The sequence below is a fragment of the Larimichthys crocea genome, chromosome XVIII (genome assembly GCF_000972845.2).
Source record: "Larimichthys crocea isolate SSNF chromosome XVIII, L_crocea_2.0, whole genome shotgun sequence".
NCBI lineage: Eukaryota > Metazoa > Chordata > Actinopteri > Sciaenidae > Larimichthys > Larimichthys crocea.
Window position 1 is genome coordinate 4,900,132 of NC_040028.1, and position 20,316 is coordinate 4,920,447.

The 20,316-nt window shown below is 42.1% G+C and overlaps 1 protein-coding gene across 2 annotated transcripts in view; it reads right to left on the reverse strand.

Annotated features, from left to right (window-relative positions):
* Nucleotides 1-20,316, reverse strand: part of man1a2 (mannosidase, alpha, class 1A, member 2) — a 110,531-nt gene that overhangs the window by 74,148 nt on the left and 16,067 nt on the right. For both annotated transcript variants that reach the window (XM_027290790.1, XM_027290791.1), the window contains exon 3: nt 14,532-14,793. In XM_027290790.1, the coding sequence (XP_027146591.1) occupies nt 14,532-14,793 (262 nt within the window). The remainder of the gene's footprint in view (nt 1-14,531; nt 14,794-20,316) is intronic.

A 20,316-nucleotide genomic window follows, 5' to 3' on the forward strand; every position in this document is an offset into this window, starting at 1 on the left:
GCCTTCGTGCATTACTTCCTCTCTCTCTCTCTTCCGTATCTGAAGACACTTGTCTACCGGATGGAACAAAATAAAACTATTCTTCACGTGACCTTTGAAAGCAGGCTGAGAAAGACAGAGCTTGGGGAAGGGAATGAGGATTTTAAAAAAAGCAAGAGATTGTGAGATGAGCCCTGACATGGAGGCTGATGCTGAGCAGCGGCGCTCCGGGGCAAACAGGGAGGATGACACAGCCATGGAAGGAAAAAGTGCCAGCTTTTACTGAAGCACTGCTGCTCTCTTTCAATTTCAGACCATTTTTTCTTCTTCTTCCTCCACAGCCGTACTCAAGTGGCATCGACAACCTCAGAAAAGTACAGCTCCTGTCTATGTGGCCATGTCAGTCACTGTCTCCTTTTATGGACATCCGTTGCTTTCTCTATAATGTCTGTCTGTCTGCTGCCATTGCTCCTGTATGTCCATCAGTCAGCCTCGGCACGGCTGTCAGCTCGTCACATAATTTCTCATCTGGTGATGCTGATGACTTGCTGCCACTGATGCCTTGTGTTCACACAATGGGTCACGCGATTGCTTTTAATTCTGTTTTTGTTGGGGTAGAAACCAATCGAGCTATCGGCAGCACACACACAGCTAGTGCACAGTATCGCATTCCAGGAAGTACCCATGTACCAATCAGCCACCTCGTACGCCAGCATGTCTGCCTGCCACCATGTGAGCAGGAGTATCCAGCACCTCCTCAGCCTCTCTCCTTGGAGCAGGCAGACATCCAAGCTAATAAAGACGAGGGCCAGGAGCTTCTTTGTGGCTTTCCATGACGCACTCCATGCACACACACAGAGGATTGTAAATCAAATGAATACACACCGTGACATGGACACACACACACACACACACACACTCTGCTGGCTGGCTCCCTGTGATCTGTGTTGATTGGATGCTTCATCAAATTTTGATTGGCCCATATGCCAAGGACAAGCACAACAGTGCAGGGTGCCCGACAACATTGACAAACTGCTTATTTAAAGGACCTTGGAATACTAATTGGGCATTAAGCTACAGAATTTGGAGATTGATTCCGACAGCTACCTCTTGCCACCGCAGCATCTTGGGAGCCACGAGGAAAGAGGTGGGAGGGAATGCATTGGTCAATGTGGCTGCTTCATTCCACAATTAGAGTTGAACCTCATCAGCAAGGACGCCAAAAGAAAAGATTGGAGTGCCAAGGCAGCACTTTGTGACCTCTGGAAAATTAAACCTGCATCTATCGCTATCAGCATTTCTAATACTTACTCTGAATAAACTGGCTTCTAGTCGTGAAAATCACCAACAGTTATCACACAAGTGTTTTAGACAAGTGCCTGCTGTGTGGTTTTACAGCTGTTATAAAATCCTGTTAAATGATGCATCTCCTCGTTCAGCACTTTGAAAGCAAATGTGTTACATCTCGACGAGTAAGAGTCTGTCAACACTTTATGACCTTATGCTTCAAAATGTGACACCACACACACACACACACACACACTTCCCGGTAACATTAATGTCAAAAAACTTTTTACTGTGTCTAGGATTTTTCATTTCAAGTGGCTTGTGTTACCATGACGACTTAAATAAAGTATCCCAAAGCACGACGTTAGCCTGCACACAGCTATTAAGGGCCAGATGGGGTGGGTTTTCTTAGCAACGAATGAAAATGTCTTGATTCAAGGCAACAAAGGCAAGAAATTGTGAAATTATCTCACGAAAAAATAAAAAGATATTTGCATAAGGCATCCTCTATCCACATGATGTCAAAGGTTCCCACCCTGCATCCCTTATGTTCACTTCATGCCCCACTGGATTCTCCCTCACACTCAGCTGTTACCCCCAGTGAGTCCCAGTGGTGGTTAGTCTTGTCATTTAGTACCCACTTTAGTACTACATCCGGGACTGTGAAGCATGACGACAACCAGAAGCTTGTGGTGTAGGATGGAGAGAGCCTGTTCAACCCTGACAGCTCTCCAAAGTAACACAGACAGACAAACACAGTCTGTTCCTTTGCATGATTCATCATCTTTTCTGCGGCAGCTGCTCGGTAAGGCTGTTCTGTCTCTGTAATCCTTTCCACATATATATACTTTCTGATGCATACTTTTATATTTCTCTACAATTCAAATCATTTTAATACCTTTGGAATAATTATTTTTCTTTTTTTTACTTTCATATAAGGACTCAACAATTTGCAATGGCACGGGCTGCTATATATTGTTAATGAATTTACAATGACAATGCCTCTATACTGAGAGGCATTTTCATTTTGTCCAAATACACCCGCGTGTGTAGCTTTTTCCTCTGGAGTCGGCTGTTTTTACTGTGTTTACTGCGACAGTCTAACTTGCTGCAGTCTTGCTGCAAGTCTTAAAAACAGTTCCTTTAATACCTGCCCTGGTTTACTGAACAATCCCTGAGGCACACACTACTTCAAATGGAAACATATGTAACACTGTCATATGTATTTTTTACTGAGGGTTTGAGAAAAGATTGCTGTATTTGTTAAATGATTTGCAAAATTCTGCCAAATGTTTCATATCAGGTTTAGACACCTTGGTCTAAATTCAGTGATCCTGTTATGCCCCGTCTCTGTTTATATAAACGGATCAGAAAGGAAGGAAAAAGCAACATAAAATCAACCGATGTGATGTAATAACATAGGACTATGTTAGCCAACGTTAGCCCCATTGGCTAATGTAGTCCTGCTAGCCCCATTACCATACAGTTTATAGTATAAAGACTTTGTTGGATCGATGCAATAAGGCAGTATTTTCATCTGTGTTGCAAAGGCCAGGCCATCTTTGGCATCTGGAGGTGAACCCCAGAGTCATACATTGTATCATCATCAATCACTACACTTATCTCAATCGGCTTCAAACACATACAAAGCCAGAATCACTTGTGGTATATGTGTCTGAGCACCAGAGGACAAGTTCATTAACCATGCACCGTCTTATTCCATGCCTGAAAGGACTGGGAAGGCCGTCGCAATAAATCCTTCAACAGTGATTTGCTTATTTCTATGTGGCACAAGTCTCTATATTGCAGCAGTAAATGTATTAATCATGCCACATTATACGCTCGAGCTCACATTGGCACAAACTGTCAGCCCAGGAGTGGCCCTGTGTTATTAAGGTCAGAGTCTGAGGGAGATTAAAAAACCACTCTTCCCCTCCCTTTCACTATCGACTGATGGCATTGAGAGTGAAAAGAAGCCTAGAATATGGTGCTGGTTTTGATTAGGAAAGCTCATTTGATGGATTTATGTGGTCAGCCCAACCAAAAACTTTTTTGTATTTCCAATTCAATGGTTCAAAAATTTCCAAATACTTTTGCAAGTACCAAATGATTTAAAGTCGACCAGAATGGTGCAATAATGTGGCAGTATAAGTGAGGTCATACTGTGGGGGAGATAAGTAGTATTTTCAGCTACTCAACTGAAATTTAAAATCAGACAATAACTAACTAACTACAGATAACTAAAAAGATAAATCTGTTCCACAGAAAGTATTTAATTCTTGAAGATTCAGGTCCACTGGTGAATCTTGATCTATTGGGTTTAAGTCTGACGGTTGACTGGGTCAGTCCTCCATTAATGGTGTGTTGTATTGTTGCCAAATGTGTGATTTTCTCATTTGGCCTTGCAACATCCTCCCAATAATCTACAGGCTTCTCCAAAAGTTTGAGCAAACTTCAAACAAGCTTCAACCTGTCTTTTCTTCAGTGATGTATTTTCCAGGGCGGTCGTGCCTCTTGTTTTATCTGTTACGACCTCACCTGCTGCTTCCAGGTCTTTCTGAAGTTCTTTTCAAGTGGTCTTTGGTTCTTGTACTATTCCTCTGACTGAATCTGGAAATCTTGAGATCCTATCCATAGTCAATTGATGAGGAAGTGATGTTCCTTCCATTTGTGGATAATGGCTCCAACGATGTTCATAGGAACTGGTATTTGAGAAATCCAGTCCTGTTGCCATGTTGCTCAACAATGTTTTTGCGAAGGTCATGGAAAGGCTCTGTGCTTCTATGAATCATGAGATGTTTCTCGCATAACAGCTTGGTAACAAAAGATATGTTTACTTGCAGGTAGAGTGCAAGTACTAACCTACCAACCACGGATGGAAGAAATATTCTGTATGGAATCAGATGATTTGGAGCTTTTTCTTACCGTATTTTTTATTCCATTTTATTGCACATACCTTTATGAATTAAAATGTTATGATTTCCATATTACCAATGTGGTGGATGCTCATTTCTCTGTACTGACCTCGCTGCTTTGCAGAAATACATCGGTGCTTGATGTTGCCCCAGGGTTAAACACAACAAAGAAACACTCAAGTTCTAATATACACAAATCATCCATTAATGTTAATTAGTTTTAATCAGTCCCATTCTTCTTCTTTCAGGTCATATTCAGACCAAATCAGGTGACTAGCCACAGTGCTGTGTAGGGATGCATCAATCAGAAAATAATGTTTTCGTTCTCTGATTCACTGGATTCCTTACTACCTGCGCTCCCTCTCCCCATTCACTGTCTATGACTCTAGACCGTCACTGGCTCAATTTCTCTCTCAAACAAACGGAAAGGGAAACTTCTTCTTGGTTTTGCTTTTTACAGCATAGACTGCAAGCCAGACAGGGACGTCAAAGCTGTGTACACAAAATAAACTAAGCGGCAACAAAACAATGCCTGGTTGTGTTTCTCTAAAAGTTGATCAGTTTCTCCACCACAGGTCATGCATTTTCTTTTGGCATCCCCTGTTCCCCCACCACTGCAGCCTAAACTGTCTACGATTGTTAAATTGAATGGGAGGACTGGTATTTTTAGTGCAGTGCCTGAATTCAGCCCTTCTGCAAAGCACTCAAATCTTTAATATGACTTTAGAAAATATAAGCTGCCTTTTTTAGAAGCGATAGGTTGTCCTCTCTCTTGATGTCCAACAAGATTGCACAGTCTATTAAGAGCCGTGACCTTCACAGTGGCAGCCTGCTTGTTGCCTGTTCTAGAAAAGAACCACTCTCTGCTCCCAGCCATCTCTTTCCCAAAGGACCAACAGTCATGATTCATGCACCCTTATCCCAGATGTGCCACAGACTCGCACACACAGACACACAATTACAATGTACGGACACAGACACCCACAGGGCAGGGAAATATTCATAAATCCCATTCCAGCTTGCAGCTAAGAGCAAAGCCATTACTTTCACCATTTTTTAAAATAAAAAATCCTTTTAAAAAAAAAACTAAACGAAAAACAAACAGCTTAGCTCCCACAGAAGAAGCACACAGTGACAAGCTCTTGGAGGTTTGGGGAGCTGAAGAACTGAGTTATGTGCTGCTCTGAGTGACCTCCAGAGTCAGCTTGACTGATGTAAAGCACCCATCCGCCAGCTCTCGTCTTTCTCATCTCCTTCCAACTCACCCCATGGAGGTTTCCCATCTAGCTGAACGGAAGGCCCTGCAGAAGATGCACGAGGATGGCATGGCTGTGACTTGCTTGAATTGCTTCTTGCTGTAAATACATTCACGGCACTTGGGACATGTTGGTAATAAATTCCCACATGAAATCGAGACAGTAAAAGAGTCTAGATAGGCTGTTCTTATACAGCTCCCAAAGCCAAAAGTTTTAACAGATAATGGTTTACGATACGGTTAGCCCAGTGTAATAAATGTAATGCATGGCACCTGCAGAGAAATCTAACATTTCCCTACATTCACCATTATATGTTGGTTCCATTTCCGGAACAACGTTTAATTTTTTATGGAATTCTTCATTGAAGTCTAAAATCATAACTCAGTTTAGGAAGACTTTGGGGATTTTTTGGATTAGAGAAGCATTTTTCCTAACTGAGAACAGAAATGTAGACCAGAACCGTCATGAGATAGACAGTCCTTAATTTAGTTTGTATTGTATTAGTAGGTGTGGGGGCAAAACATTTATTCACTTAAGGCAGGATAACATGATTTCTTTCCTTTTACATTTTTTTTAATTCCAAAATTCATTTTATAAACAACTAGCACTAACTTTTACCTCTTACCTCTCCTGCAGTGAATATGTCTCTTAACGTGCCAGGTATCCAAAATACCCCCACCCTGCTGATTTAAGGGGCACTTTTGATGGTTACAATGATGTCATGTTGCCTCCCCTCTCTTACTGAAATCATGCCAAATAGTTAAGGCCATGCAAATGCCAATGTGTGTAGTCAGACTACATACAGATAGCTTTCAATTAAGCTTGTTCCTAACAACTTGGTATGGTGACCACTCCTAGAAAAAAAAGGCTGATAAATGTGAAGTCCAACTAAAGTATTAGAGATTCAATGTTTAAATTATAAAGTTAAATACAGAATATGTAATGTTCTTTTTGTATGCACCGAATTCACTGCTCAGAAAGGCCAGATGACGCAACAGCTGCTTCCCAATAAAGGCCTTAATGGATTGGTGACTGAAAACATTAATTGTGAAGTAGCAGCATGGAAGGGTATGTTTGCTTTTCAGGCTTGATTATGGATGCAACAAGAGTGGGAACAAACAATTCATATATATATATACATATATACACATACATACACATACACACACAATATCCTTGTGTATATCCTTATTTCCTATTTATGCTTATTTGATTGAGTTATGGTACTGGAAGCACTGCAGAATCACAAAATATGCATTTATTCATACTGGAAATAATAATACAGCAATAACAACTGTCTCAGCTACAAGTGGGCCTGCACACCAGTTAAAACATGTTACGGCAATGACAAATGACAGCTTATTTTGAAACATTGAATTTAGTTTAGCATTCCGTCCCTGAGGATCTGCAGAAACCACCTCCCAATTGCAGCCCCTCCCCCTTGCTCTTTCACAGCCAATTCTGAAATGTCAGACGTCAGAGTTATTGAAAGCATATCACGTTTTCTGCTCTGCCTTCTCGTTCAAGATAAAAAAAGTAACTTGATCTATGATGCCCTTTGCGTGCAGTTTGCTTCTTCTTTATCGCTTGCACTGTTAAACAGTTAACATGACAAAAGCTGTCAGGCAGGCCATCCTATAAAGTCATGATATACTGGTAAAAGCACACGCACACATACGCAGGTAGACATTTGTCAAAGAGAAAAGATAAGGGGTGAAAGAACAAATCCTCTTTTTTTTGTTGAATTAGTGATTGAATATTAAAGAAAGCCAAAAATAGAGCACTTCTTCAGCAGCAGCAGCCGTCCAGAGGGACAGGCAGCGCTTGTAGGGTGATCCTGTCCTCTGCCAGCTTCACTGTCACTCTCTTTCCATCACCTGAGCTGTAATTGCTGGGCCTCCCTATGCCTCTGCTGTATTTAAAATGATTGGGATACTCCCTGCATTCCACTAAATAAAGGAATTTACCTCCAGCTCATCGGTTTTCTGAACTTTCAGTCATTAAAAGAGGCAAGAACAACCATTGTTCAGCAGTGGTTAAAGAACAGAAAAATCCTGAGGTTGTGTGTTTAATATCATACTTCTCCTACACAATGTGTACTGTACAAACAAAGCTATGTTTTGGTTTGTAATTTGCTCGAAAATAATAATTCAGTGACCTTATAAGAATAATCACAGCATTTCACTGAATTTGTCGGTGTTTGTGATCAAAGACATTTTTATGCTGCCGTCTGTGTGAACAGCTAGTCTGGGCCGCCTTCTTGCAGCCTTTTTCCACACCTCGACACGTGTTGAGAAATCGTCAAACAATAAAGTAAAATCAAGCTCAATATGGGGTACACATTTACAAGTCTTAGGACTGATCTGCCATTGGCAGACTGCCACAGCAAAGTTTCATCACAAAAAATAAGCAAGGTTTCATTCTGATAAATGAAAGTCGGCTGAGGAGGACAACTCAAGCTGATGTGACAGATGTGACATAGCGTGCTTAATCACAGTGGATAATTCTACTTAAGACGTGTGATCCATGATGTCAACAGTGGCTCCATTCAGTGAAGCGTTTCCAGTAAGGTATATCATGTATTGGTTTATTTTAAACATTGAGTTAGTATGGTGTGGCTGCACTTAAGGGGCATTTTTAGGCATTAGTTTGTGGTGGTGTTGCTTTGGATTGAATTCCCGTCAGGTGACACAGAAGTCAGAGTGACAGGACCTTGACACAAGTGGTAACAAAATATTCCTGTTACCCTAGAATGGATCATGTAATTGAGAAAGACTTGGGAAGGAAATACTCAAAAACGAGTTTTTTTTTTCCAAGACTAGATTATATTCAAGCTGGGACTGGAAAAAAAGATACAGCAGAAGGAGAGAGGATTTGATCGGGTAACGCAGACAAATGAAACCGCACAAAAAGGGCACTCTGACAAAACCTGGAGAAATAATAACAGCTGAGATCGAGGTTTACTTTTGAAAAGAAAAAAGGGACATATGAAGCTCAGCGCTGTTCACATGACAAAAAGAAAATATGCTGGAGCAAAAGAGAAGTCATTTATGGACATAAAGACTTTGTGATGTCACCACTTTACCTCTGTCATTCAAAGATTGCAGATATCCATACATAGTGTGTTATCGAAGACTGCTGAATTTGTTTGCTCGGTCCTTGGAATCTTTCGAACAAGAGGACAATAGCCAGAAAACTTTACTGTGCCAGTGCAGTTTGAAAGTTGGAGACATTCATGTAACGTCTTTTGGCTCTTAACACATCGATAATTATTTTGGCTATTGGTGCACCTGAGTAACATTAAATAACACCATAATGCACGCAGCATAGGCAGAATGGGAACAACTGGGGAACCAGTTTATGTATTATTCCCCACTGTGCTTACAAAGATTATATTAAGGATGGGATCCAAGAACCACTTCCAAACTGTCTGATCCATTGGAATCGTGTGTGTCTGAGCTTACAGATTCTTTTTCCTGATGGCAGCATGTTTTTCTGATCGTCAATCTCGTCTTGCATTTAAAGCTGTTGGAAACTTGGTGGAGAGGAATAAACGGTCGAAAGCGTGGCTTCTTTTCACAAAGAACAGTGACTATAGCGCTAGCTGTGATGTCTGTAAAATGATCGTCATGGAATCATGGAATGATGAAGGATGGAAACACCAGCAATATGCTCAAACATCTTTCAACACAACATGGGCTTAAATTGCAGGAATGCCATGTATTAGACAAGTGCCACTGCTTCCCACTGCCACTGCTTCCCAAACGAGCAGTGAAGTGAAGAGAAATATTGTGTGGAAATATTAGCAGCACACAAAAATGATCTGATTGTACTGTTTTAGTGAAATCTTATTTTATTTAGACAGCAGTGGAGGCTTTGCTGACACTGCTGTCATTCTTTCCTGGTGGCTCCAATCTGGATCGTGAACATTTTTCTCCACTGGGATGCTCATTATTACGGTCTTTACTGGGTGAACTTACATGAAGGTTAATGCCAGCATTCAGGAATACATTTAGCAGCTGGGAGCCCTGTTGACAATTGGAGTCATACATAATGTATAGACACAGATAATGTCTTCTGCAGAGGGGAGGGGTTATCAAATATCACCTCCCTACCATATGCTACAAGAGAGCATCAAGTGTTACGCGACCAAATGTTGCCTCACAAAAACTCAAGTTCAATACAAGGTGAACATGGATGGAACATTTCAAACATGTCTCTCCAGATAGCTTCTTTTACCCCTGCCCATCCTGTTAAACTCAAATGATAGAGGTTACTGTTCAGCACGACGTCAATCTGACGATTTTATGAGCCTGGATGTGGCTGGATGAGGGAGATTCCTCCGAGGATTCTGCTAAATGACACCGTGCTGAGTTACAAACAGAGACAGAAGGGAAGTCTTATCAAATGTTGTTCTCTGTGTATGAAGCCAGCAGTGAGAGTGATAGGTAAAAGAGCATGTAAGCAGGAGAGAAAGGGCTAAATAAATAAAGTAGAATACGTAAGCAAACATACTGTACAAGGCCATCTACCAAAAACTGTCAGGGCTTCGAAGGGAGTGAGTGAAAGAGAGGATGAGGGAGGAAAAAGATAGTGTAAAGTACAAGAAATGGAGCAGGGGACTCACTGCCACCTCTGCAGATATTCCACGTCTCCAACGGAAACATTTTGCCGTCTCTTTATTGGCCGATATGTCTGTAGAGCAGCACCATTTAGACTGCACTTAAAGCCATCGATTTATCTGGAGGCTTTACAGCCACGGTCCACAGCTCTGCGGGGAAACACGTGCGCTTTGTCCAACAGCACTCGTAAATCTGTAATTATTTGCGTATCACTCAACAGTCACAACTGAGTGACTGGAGAAGTGAAAACATATGCCCGTCAAACACTGTACTGCCTCGCGATGAGCCAAAGTAGGCCATGAGACTTAGACATGAGACTTCTTTTCCGCAATCCAATTACAAGTAATCAGCTGTCAATGAAAGGCAGTCTTGCGCCATTTCCCTGACAGACATGATGATGATGTTTGAGTTTCTTGTGTTGCATCTGATGCATGGAGAGAACAGTGGTAGACAGCCTACCAAGGAGCTGTAGCAGTGCGCTGAGCACATCATTTACATAGTCTGCAGAATTGCTTTTATCCTAATACAACAATGGCACTTTGGGCCTATATCTGCACTACAATCGATTCCCACATCAGAACATATATCTGAAAGGATTTCAATATTACAATTATCAAGTCATGAGATGACTGCAGCCTGTATCAGGAGTTGGGTAGCATGTTGATTCACACAAGGCCTGATTTTGAAGTGTTGAAGTAACATGACCGGGCAACATGATCAGAGAAGGTTAGTCAGCCATCAAGCATGACTCCAAAGTTATTCACTATAGTGGTGGGGACGAGAGAAGAGGGTGTCGATTTTGATGTTGATATCATGGTGTATAGTAGTAGTTTGTTGTAGCCTACAGTTTATAATGATGAATTTTTACATAAACTCAATTTAAAAACAGTTATTTGTCATGTCTTAGTTACTATTTAAAAAAAAAATACATTAAAATAACTTGTCGCTGTAGCAGCAGGAGGTAAAAACGAGCCCTTTGCAGTTGGTTCTAGCGTTGATGCGTTTGTGAACACAGTCAGAGAAGGTAAAATTGTGCATTCTGTTCATAGTCCATTTATAAAATCCCAGCACACCATGGAGCGTCTCTCCTGCAGGGCTGCTGACAGCGCTGTCAGCCGAACAGTCAATCAAAGCGGACGGCGGTAGAAGAAGCTGTACCGCCATCTGGTTCAAATGGTTTAGCCAACTTCTATCACATTATCACGGGAGCAGCCACCGCCCTGCTTCGCGCTGCCCTCCTTGCTCTCTGTTAGTTTTGTGGTCATTCTGAGACTCGGTTTGAAAAGTTCACAGCCTGCCATGCTGTTCCTCCTGAATTATTGTGTACAGTGACGCAGCTAAAAAAAACAAAAGTGCAACCGTTCAACTGAATTGGCAGGAATTTTTTAAATATATTGGCCTTCAACAGATTTCCCCATTAAAAAAGATTTAATTACCGGATGACAAACTCTGTGGTATGTGTGAAAGCTGTTGCTGCTCATGCTTACTATACATGATGACTAACTACTACATCATATATGCTATAAAATGCTATAAAATATTACTTATAAACCAAATCTGTTTAGAGAAGGGCTTACTTAGGTCAGCTTTAAACCTTATCTTCAGACAACTTATTGACTACAGTGGCTGTAGTGTTGAAATCCAATATAAGCAAGTTTTCCCCATCACTCTGATCACGATACACATCAAATGACGTATAAAGTTAATCATTTTAGCCATGGAATATTACTGTAGGTCCATTTATTTCATTTATTTCCTGCATCGGTTTGAGAAACCTGCTCCTCCACTGTTTTGTTTCGATTCTTTTTGTTAGAAAAGAAAAAGCCGGTTCTCAACAAAAACACACAATGTGTGGTCAACAAGGACTTCTAACAATGTCCTATAAAATATTCTATACCATGTGTATTTATCCGAAATGTTTACTAGAATCCAAATCATTAGAGGACTGAACATAATAACTATGTTATGTGAAGAGGTCCTCACTGAAAAGCGATGCAAACCTGAGGGGGAAAAAATGACTATCTGCTATTTCATTAAACATTGTTTTGATTTGTGCAAATTGTCTCGACTTGTGTTTTTCCAACATTATTGATGGAGAAACTTTATTCAAAGTGAGCTGTTCCTTGTACCGCGGCCCATTATCTGCAGCAGCCAGCTTACTTCAACAGCTCTGGGCCCACAATACTTCACAGTGTGACAGGTGAATAGTATTGGAACGGTTAATAGTCGCTCATTCCATTCGTTTTCTTTTATCGCCCTAAAGCTCCTTCCATCTCCAGACAAAGGTGTAATGGCCACTAATGTCTGGGCTGCACAATTAGCAGAACAGCAAAATAGTACAGCGTTCTAAGCTAATGGAAGTGGTGAAAGAGCAGGCTTTTTGTGTTCTGTACAGTCAATGAAATATGTATTTGGAAGGCTTAAAAACAAGGTTCATTTCTATTTCTGGAGGAACAAAGGCTTGAGTGGAGTAAAAGTATCCTGCTGGATCAGACCATGCCCTATGTCTATGTGGGTTCTCTCCGGGTACTCCGGCTTCCTTCCACAGTCCAAAGAAACTACCTTAACAGGTGAATTGGTGACTCCAAATTGGCCGTAGGTGTGAATGTGACGGTGAATGCTTGTTTGTCTCTGCGATAAGCTGGCAACTACCCAGCCTCTCGCCCTAAGTCAACTGGGATAGACTCCAGCCCCGGTTACAGAAGATGGATGGATGGGATTTAGTATGATCCAGGGAAATCAATCTAAAACAATAATCTTCCTGTATGTTAGCAAATCACATTTACCTTTAATCTGTTAACCTCCATCCAAAGTATGTATTTGTCCATCAAGGTCAACCTAGTTCTGACCACACATCTGTCAACCAATGGAAAGCAAAAACAACAACACCGTCAACAAACGCTTAAGAATTATAAGTGTGATATGGTTTTCTAATTAATATGAAGAAAAATGTGGCAAAAGCAAATTTGATAACAAGTCTCAATACATATGGCGTAAGAGGAATAACTCTTGTGCAGCTATTCAATGGCACCACCATGGTTCAGCTAGAAAACAGCCTCACAGGACAGAAAAATAAGTGAAAATGAATCATGGTGTCAGACCTCAGGCCTGAACAACTACCACTGTTTACTGTCTGCGTGAGACAAAGACAAGAACATGGATGCTGATACTCCTCTCTGGACTCGACTTAAGCAAATGTCTGCCTGCAGCCAGGATTTTAAAAAAAGAAGAGAGAGAGAAAAAAAAGAGCTCCAGTCACAATTGCATGGAAGTGTGCGATTATGATTTCTCCTTAGAGTCACAAGGCAATCAGAAAAAAAAGGGAGTGTGCGGCGCTGTAGCCCATACAGCTGCTACTTTCCTGCTCATTTGGGAGTGTATGGCATTCTCTCTGAATGGTAATTATGAAGGGAACAAAAGGGGCATTTAGAGACAAAGGCGGGTTCCGAGTGAATGGGCCAACTCCCATGTGCGGCGAGTGTTCTGACTCCAAGTTGTTTCAAGAGACGATATGAGGTAATTATGCAGGAGAACTTGCAGGAGGGGGGAGAGAGAGGAAGGTGAGGAGCAAGAGAGAGGGAGATAGGCCGGGGGTTGGCTTAGTGTCTATAGAGAGCAGGACCAGATAGCACCATCTGCATTCTGCACAGACACTGTCCGTCTGGCTCACTGTTGCCTTCAATAAAAGCTGGCGCCTAGGCAGACGTTTGGCAACACAAATGGATTCAGACGTACAGTATCGTCGAGCACAAGCTGGCCCTCGTGCACACATGCTGGGATTTAAATTTCATTGGACACCAATCTCGTGACTTACACGTTTTCACCCCAGTTTATTGAAAGAGGATCTTTACAGCACCGTGTGAATGTGGAGCTGATGGCGCTAATTTAAAGGATGTTTGCCAAACCGTCAGAGTGGACTAATACCAAACCGTGTGGCACATGAGGAGGGCACAGAGGATTTGCACACTGAACGTATGAAATATCACTGGCACTTGCTTTTCTCACGAAATCCACGAAGTGCTAGTGGCACTTTGTCTCTAATACAAGCCATTCATTCTCATTATTTTCCTACATTAGGGCTTTCACTCGAGATGCTGATATGTAACTCGGGAAACACAATTAGCTAAGAGAGGGAGTTTAAATATTTAAAGGGTGTAAAGTTCAGACGAGAAGAATGCTAAAGGAGGAGGTCCTTTAATTTATGGCTAAATAAGGGACTGAACACTGATGGATTTATTGACAATAATAAAATATATTGATATTAAGAACTAGCCGCAGCTTTTGCTACAATTTCTAGAAGTGCCGTTTCAGCACAGCGTTTGATCGCAGCACTCCGACTAATACGAACTCGCAGTGTGTGTAGCAGTGAAACAATCTGCATCAGCACCGTGCACATTCTCCAAAACGATACCATAAAAGTAAATAAAAACTCAATCAAACTGGATGCAAAATGATAACTGTTCACATCTTACCTCTCGGATCTTGTCACGTTTCTCTTTGGCATCAGGCTCTGGTGGCTCACCATCACTGACGCCCACCACTTTGGGCATGGGGACGGGTGGCAAGGGTTTAGGCCCTGCGTCCTTCTTTTTCAGCTCCTCCATTACTTTGCTCTTCTCCGTCTGAATCTCGGCCTGTAGCTCCTCACGTGACTTCCTCAGCTTCTCCTTTGCCTCCTGCAGCGCTCGCTCGTGGTCAGCCCGGATCTTGTCCCGCAGGCTCTCCTCCTCCTCCCTGTGGGAGGCAGAAAAAAAAAAAAAAAGTGAATCTTTCTTATTATCATCATTATTATTCTTTATTCATTGTTTGGGTCCCCATTAGCTTCCACAGAGTTATTTTAACCAAGTCTGACACAAAAAAAAAAAAAAGTGAAACCTTTGGGAAGACAGGTGTGCAGAGGGGCTTCTTTTTTAAATTAATTAACGCTCAACTTTAATAACAAACACTGAGCCTCTGGGAATGGGGATGTGTGATAGAAAAGTTCAGAGTCCTCTCTGTGTGAATTGGTACCTCTGCCTATTTTCCCCCTGAAGGTATACAGGGTTTTATGTAATAAAAGAATATTAAATTATTATGATGCTGGTAGAGGTGGACAGCAAATAAGCAGGTTAAGGAGCCTCCGCAATAAAAACTAAAGCTCACACGCCTCTGATTCAGACAAAACTACCAGTTCCTAATGAGAGACCAACCCACCCACCCACTAACTCTGCAGTCACATGAGCTCCGGGAAATAGGACATTTGTAGAGGAACAACAATGAGGAGGGAGGCAGTGCTGGAATGAGAAACCTCATCTTTGGTTTCACACAGCGTTACAAGCCCCAAGGTGTTGACACAGGTGTAGCCCGTGAAGCGGTGGGTCAGTGATGAAAAACAAACACGCGGGGAGGTGGAAGCAAAAGGTGACAGGAGGACGATGACACTGAACTCTTCTGCTGTTACTGAAGGAAGAAAGTATTTTTTTAAATCGTCTTTGAATCTCGCCTGGCTGTTACACAAATACCAATACACAATGACACAAACATGAGATGACAAATGATATTTGGCCAGGCAATGCATTAGCTTTAAGTAATCATCATCACATGTATGAGTCATATGCTTATTATCACATCATATTGAGGAGAAGAACAGAGGAAGGATATCTTTTTTTATTTAAATGATAATGTTGGGCTTTAATACATTTTAAATGAACATGTTTGCTCCTCGTGCTGCCCTATTTGGTGTCCCGCACTAGGCAACATGCAACTGCTCTTAATTAGCCAGCATGGTGTGAGCGGAAGAGGGAAGACAGGAGGAAAAGACATGGACGGAACATTAATTTCCCCTGACGCTTGAGTCGATCCGTAATGTTTTCATCCACTCTGTATGTTCCAGAACTACCTTTACTGAGAAATATCAAGGATCAGTAAGGTCAACGTGTGGCGGTTTGTGCCGCCTAAAAGGGGTTAAAAATGTGCTGGGCATGAGTTGCAGGGTACACATTTGGAAAATAACTACCACCTTACTGCATGTGGGTGTGTTTATTAATGACCTTTCGTGCGATAAACGCAGGAAATGTGGAACGAGCGGGCGACCCGCTGTGATCTGTGTGGACTCAGCTGCGAGCCTCCGCAGAGCTGCACGGCTCAACGTCTGACAAAATGAGGAAACAACACTGAGAACGTGTGCTCATGTCTTTGTGTGAGGAATCTTCTTCATTCATTTTTTTTTGTATGTTTGAGTTAAAGTGACACTGTTGTCATTTGGCCAGACTGCACCCGCCCGTTAATGTCCTTGAGATGCCCAAGTATGTGACTCTGCCCTCTCCCGAAAGAACGGCTGCTAGGAGTACAAAAGCAAAATAATCCCATTTTAAAAAAGAATATTTTATTTAATATCAGTTAGTGGATTCTGGGCTGGCATGTTGACAAAAGAAACAAATATCTAGTAAATTTGAACAATGTGTTGTTGTAAGAACTAAGAAAACAAAGTGGAGGTGCATTCACACTTCTGGTGTTCAGTGTGTGTAAAGGTGTGACAAACGATGCAGGTGTATGTGGAAAACCCAAAAAAAAACAACATGTTATGCACTTTTGTGCATAACAAAAGTGCAGTTTTGTGTCTGTGGAGCAAACAGATTTTCAAACATATAATATTGTTTAAATAGCATTTATTGAGCTAACAGTGATGTGGTCAGGTCTGTAATCATCACTAAAGTGTCAATAAGAAGTTCAAGTTTGAATGTAATACTGCCAGTGTACAACAATTACCAGTAATATATATAATCTATATATAATCGAGATATTCATATTCTGGGGCAATTTGTTCTCAAAATATATTTTTCCCTGTTCTGATGTTTCCATGCAGATACAACGAGGTCTGACTAATACCTGGAAAACAATCTGTCATGGCAGCGGACTCTGAAATGGAATGGAACCCAGTAGTCCGAGCCTTAATAATGATCTAGCAACGAAGATGCTTTCTAGTGGCAGCCGACTAACATTCATGGAGTTTCCCAGAGTGTAAAAAATACCACACACAAAACTGATTAACTTGCTAGTTCAGTCTTGATGTGACTGAAGAGATCTGCTGAATAAAATAATTTTTCCATGGACAGATTTAGCTGCTAAATCTCGCTAAAGTGTTTTATCTCCAACGTGCTGCACACATCTGTATTAACGAGGTACACATCTGTATTAATGAGGCTGTCTAACAACTCGATACATTTACTAAAGAGAGATGAGAATTAAAATTCAGGTGTATTGGGGTGGTCGGTAGCGCAGTGGGTTAAGCGGCCGCCCTGGTTCGAATCCTGCATCGTACGGCCATTTACTGCGTGTCACTCCCTCTCTCTGCCCCAGCTTCCTGTCACTCTTCAGCTGTACTATCATTAAAGGCATAAAGGCCAAAAAAATAATCTAAAAAAAAAAATAATTCAGGTGTATTTCTTTATTAAAAGTTGACTTCCAATGTATTTATTCATATCAGTTATGTTACATGTTTTCAGGATGTGAATGTGGAGAATGCGGAGGAAGATTTTTAGTGATGAGTCAGACAGTGTGCGGTCATGCTGATTTGAGCACATTCTAAATGTCTAGTTGACCAATCAGATTGCTTGTTGTTTAATCATTTGTATCACGTGTATCTAGTTTTTCCTATACAGCTGCAGTTCAAAGGTCAGGATCTCTAGAAATCATTTCTCCTGTGTTCAGGTGCTTTAAATGTGTACATCTATAAAACAGTATGTGACTAAAATCACCCCTCATCAGAAAAAAGGTCGGAGGGAGAAGAAAAGTCAGCCCACACGAGAGCACATGTCTTTATTGTAGACCTGGTTGATGAGACTAAAAGGTACTACCTGAGCCAACTTCAGTTCAGAGACTTCCACTTAAAGACCCACAAGGCCGCTATAAAGAGCAACCGTGAAAGAGAACGAGTGTTTGGGAGGCGCATGGTGCACATTACTTAATATACCCGCGGCCCTCAGATGGCTGCGAAGGGAGTTTATCAACTGAACATAGAGAGGTTTATGCATGTGGAGCAGCTGTGGATGATGTTGAAGACCCGTCTTCCTGGTATCACTACCTGATGGACTAAAAGCTGTCTGTCCAGTGGAACAGAGAGGGAGAGAAATGGAGGCAGCAAAGAGCTGAACATGATGAATAAAAAGGTGGAGAGATTACGATACAAAGAATGGAGAAAGAGAGAGCCCGCGTGTGATCCGCATGCGCCTACCATCCATTTTCTATAACTGCTCATCCTGTTCAGGTTCAACTGGTGCTGCCGCATTTCCCAGCATACACTGAGACAGAGACAGGGTGAACCAAGGCCGCGCTGACAGTCTACGTGAGCAAGAGTGAGGAAAAGAAACACTTAAAAGACATTCAGAACGGGGAAAAGGATGTGAAAGAAAGCGAGGAGATGAAGAATGGAAGAAGACAGACAAAGGGACGTGCGAGGCAGACGGGAAAGAGGCAGACTAATTATCCTTCACACAGCACAATGTGCATCCATTTTACAGTTCCATCAGGACACTGACTGTGGGGCCAACAGAGACCAAAATAAACCGCTTCCAAGTTACGCAACATCGCCCTGGAAACGACTCATAAATATTCAAATCACAACTCGGCGCCTCCGACTTTAATTGATAGAAAACATATTTTGCAACAACCAAGATGGCAATTATTGTGTGTATGCCGCTGAATGTATGGGTTTGTACCAATGTTTCCTCTGTGTTTTCATGTTTACGTGTAGTACGTACGTGTGGGTGTACTTCCCAGTTAGTGATACAGCTTGGGAGGGAGAGAGAGGGAGAGAGGGAGAGAGGGAGAGAGGGAGAGAGGGAGAGAGAGAGAGTGTGTTTAATCCATCTTTCCACTGTGTTGAATGTGTTTGCACGTATTTCGAGTCATGTCTTCTATTTCAAGGTCTGTGATGAGGTTTCTCTGTGCTACTGACTGCAATCTTGCAATTTGTTTGTCTGTGTGTGAGAGTCTACACCCAGAGGGCGTCACGCCTCCTCTGTGCCTCTGTGAGTGAGTTTGCCCTCAGCAGCGTGCATTTAAATGTGATATTGAGCTGCAGCCGATGTTGGATGACTGTATGACTGTTCGTGTGTGTGTGTGTGTGTGTGTGTGTGTGTGTGTGTGTGTGTGTGTGTGTGTGTTTACGAGATGTGTGAGAGCATGACAAAAGAAAATGAGGAGCCGACGCCATTGTCGTGTTTAACGGATTGATTCTGCCCCGCGTAGGCGTACGCATATGTAGAGTCAGCATGTTGCCATGGAAACAAAACTCCATCATACATATTACACAAACGTGTAAGTTTGTACGCACCAGCAGTTCTGGTGAAAACTCATTCCCATACAAACCTGCGTTTACGTTCCGCTCCTCCTGCGTTTTTAAATCTCATATCGCACTTTCCTCTTCCTCCGAGACATTCCAACACTCACCATGGATCCCTCGAGTCTCATATAATGTCAAATACACAATTAAGAGCACATCAACAGCTGCCTGACTCAATTACCTTGACAAAGACGAGCTCGGGCCGCAGCTATCGAGCACCCAGGTGACCGCATCGAGCCTCGGCTATATTCTCACACTATACTCCCATCCCATCATATATCCCCAAAATCTGACTCAAACAAGGAGAGCCACGCCTCCCTGTTTAGTTGTTTCTTGTCTTCATGTCAGGCCTCCAGTAATCACTGTTTTCAATGTCACTGAAATGTCTTCTTCAGTTGTCCGTCTGCCTGGTTGGGGTATCTAAGACGTGTTTTCTTTTCTATTTTTTTTGGAAGACGTGGAAACACAAGGCTCTGGGGAAAGCATCGCAGGCTAGATGCTATGTAACCATGGCAACAAACAGAGAGAGAGACACACACACACACACACAACACACACGCACACAAAGAACACTGAGGTCATAGACAGCGAATCATTTATGCAAAGGAATAAGACAAGACCACTGGGCTATCAGTGACAGCTCAGTATTTGAATGTAGTTGTACTCCCTGCAGAGGTGGCAGTGTAAAAGTGGAAGTGTGGCACTCCTGCAGCATCTGAAGTCAATTCTTACCATGGCAACAGAGATTATGCATAGGAAGTTATACTAATCGTGTGTTGTTTGTGTGTTTAACAGCCACAACTTCAATGGGCCCAACACCTCTTTGCAAACCCCGTCTGCTGCAGCGCTGTCATCTCCCAGCCGCATGGCTGTGTCAAGTGACAGTAAGTCATTTCACACAGAGCAGACAGACAGAGAGTCTTGCCCCTTTCACA